General features: G+C 36.0%; 1 protein-coding gene across 1 annotated transcript; it reads right to left on the reverse strand.

Moving 5' to 3' along the window:
• Positions 1-305: 305 nt before the first annotated feature.
• On the reverse strand, positions 306-1,009 carry LOC116110145 (CASP-like protein 1C3). Its single transcript, XM_031396381.1, has 3 exons — positions 829-1,009; positions 640-742; positions 306-539 (listed from the first exon to the last, which is right to left on the reverse strand). Exons 1-3 carry the CDS (start codon positions 984-986, stop codon positions 306-308), a joined length of 495 nt encoding a protein of 164 aa, XP_031252241.1. The 5' UTR covers positions 987-1,009.
• Between the last annotated feature and the right edge of the window lie 284 nt (positions 1,010-1,293).

Genomic DNA, 1,293 nt, shown 5'->3' on the forward strand with positions numbered 1-1,293 from the left:
TAATTTATTGTCATTTTTTATTTGTATGTATTCTCAACTGGTTTTGGGTTTTCTTGATTAGGATTAATGGTATCTTTCATTCGAAATTTTTGGGTAAATGCTTATAAGAGATGAGTCTGATCAAGATAGTTTTATTATTCTCAATATCTTATAAACTAAACATTGCATGGCTCTAATATTTGATCATTAACATATCTTAGTACATTTGGAGTATAAACACCAGAACACTTGGATGGAAAAGGACGTAAAAGAACATTTAGAAGGACAAGATCTACATATATAATATGGATTAGGGAGCCTTTTAATTAAATTTTAACAGCAAAAATCGGGCTGAGGACAGCATGGAGACTGTAAAGAAGAAGCACCAAGTAGATTATCGCAGCAGCAAAACCAGCAATAAGTGCTCCAGTGACACGGTCACAAAACTTCGGAACTTGCTCACAAATAGGTAACCAACCAGCATGACTATTGCCTTTCTTCCCCACATGAGCTATTGCCAACGCCGCTGATATGCTTGAGGTCAGCAGGGCGGTTACAACCTGAGAAATGAATTTTCACAAACACCATAATCAACCCAGTTGAAATTTAATATCACCTAGAACATCTAAACCAAAAAATGAAATCTGCTTGCTTCATTACCACATCCAGGATGATTGTTAGGCGCCAAAGCAAACTCTTGGAAGAAAGAACAAGAACTAGTAGGCTATACCCGCCTGCAATTGCTTCTGCAACCACAAAGTACCTATACCAAATTATCAAACATTTAATAACCAGAAAAAAGAAGGGGGAAAAAAAAAGATAATAAGATAATGTGTGGTGAAAACTTACTTAAATACAGGGTCATTGCTATATTTGGCGGTGAATGTCAAGTTCAAAACTTGAGCTGATTCATGGCTTGTGACCATGACAACAATTGCAGCAATGGTTGCTCCCAAGGCTAGAAGCCTTAGAAGAATGGTGATGATTCTCTTTGTCTTAGTAGTCATTGAGCTTGTGTTGAGGGAATCAATTGAAGAAATTTAAATGGGTAAAAAAAAAGATGAATGGAACAAGAAATATATAGTGTTGGTTAATTACCTAGTGAGGAAGGCAGATGGGGGATGGTGAACTTGTCTCCTTTTGTGTTACTCAAAAGAACCAGATTTGGTAACCTGTTAATGCATGAAATTTTTAACACTGATAAACCAATGCAAATGCTACTAATCCTAAAATTAGGCAAATTTATTAATCTCTTTTGCACACCATTTTGCATAAATTATCTCTGGTCTGCTCACCTACCCAGGTATTTGAACT

The sequence above is a fragment of the Pistacia vera genome, unplaced genomic scaffold (genome assembly GCF_008641045.1).
Source record: "Pistacia vera cultivar Batoury unplaced genomic scaffold, PisVer_v2 Contig598, whole genome shotgun sequence".
Classification (NCBI taxonomy): Eukaryota; Viridiplantae; Streptophyta; class Magnoliopsida; order Sapindales; family Anacardiaceae; genus Pistacia; species Pistacia vera.

Bases quoted from the DNA above. Each gene is read 5' to 3' on its own strand.
- LOC116110145 (XM_031396381.1), bottom strand. From the start codon at position 986: ATGACTACTAAGACAAAGAGAATCATCACCATTCTTCTAAGGCTTCTA. The intron at 743-828 runs GTAAGTTTTCAC...AATTTGGTATAG, and splicing joins AGCAATGACCCTGTATTTAA to GTACTTTGTGGTTGCAGAAG. The intron at 540-639 runs GTAATGAAGCAA...TTCATTTCTCAG, and splicing joins TAACAATCATCCTGGATGTG to GTTGTAACCGCCCTGCTGAC.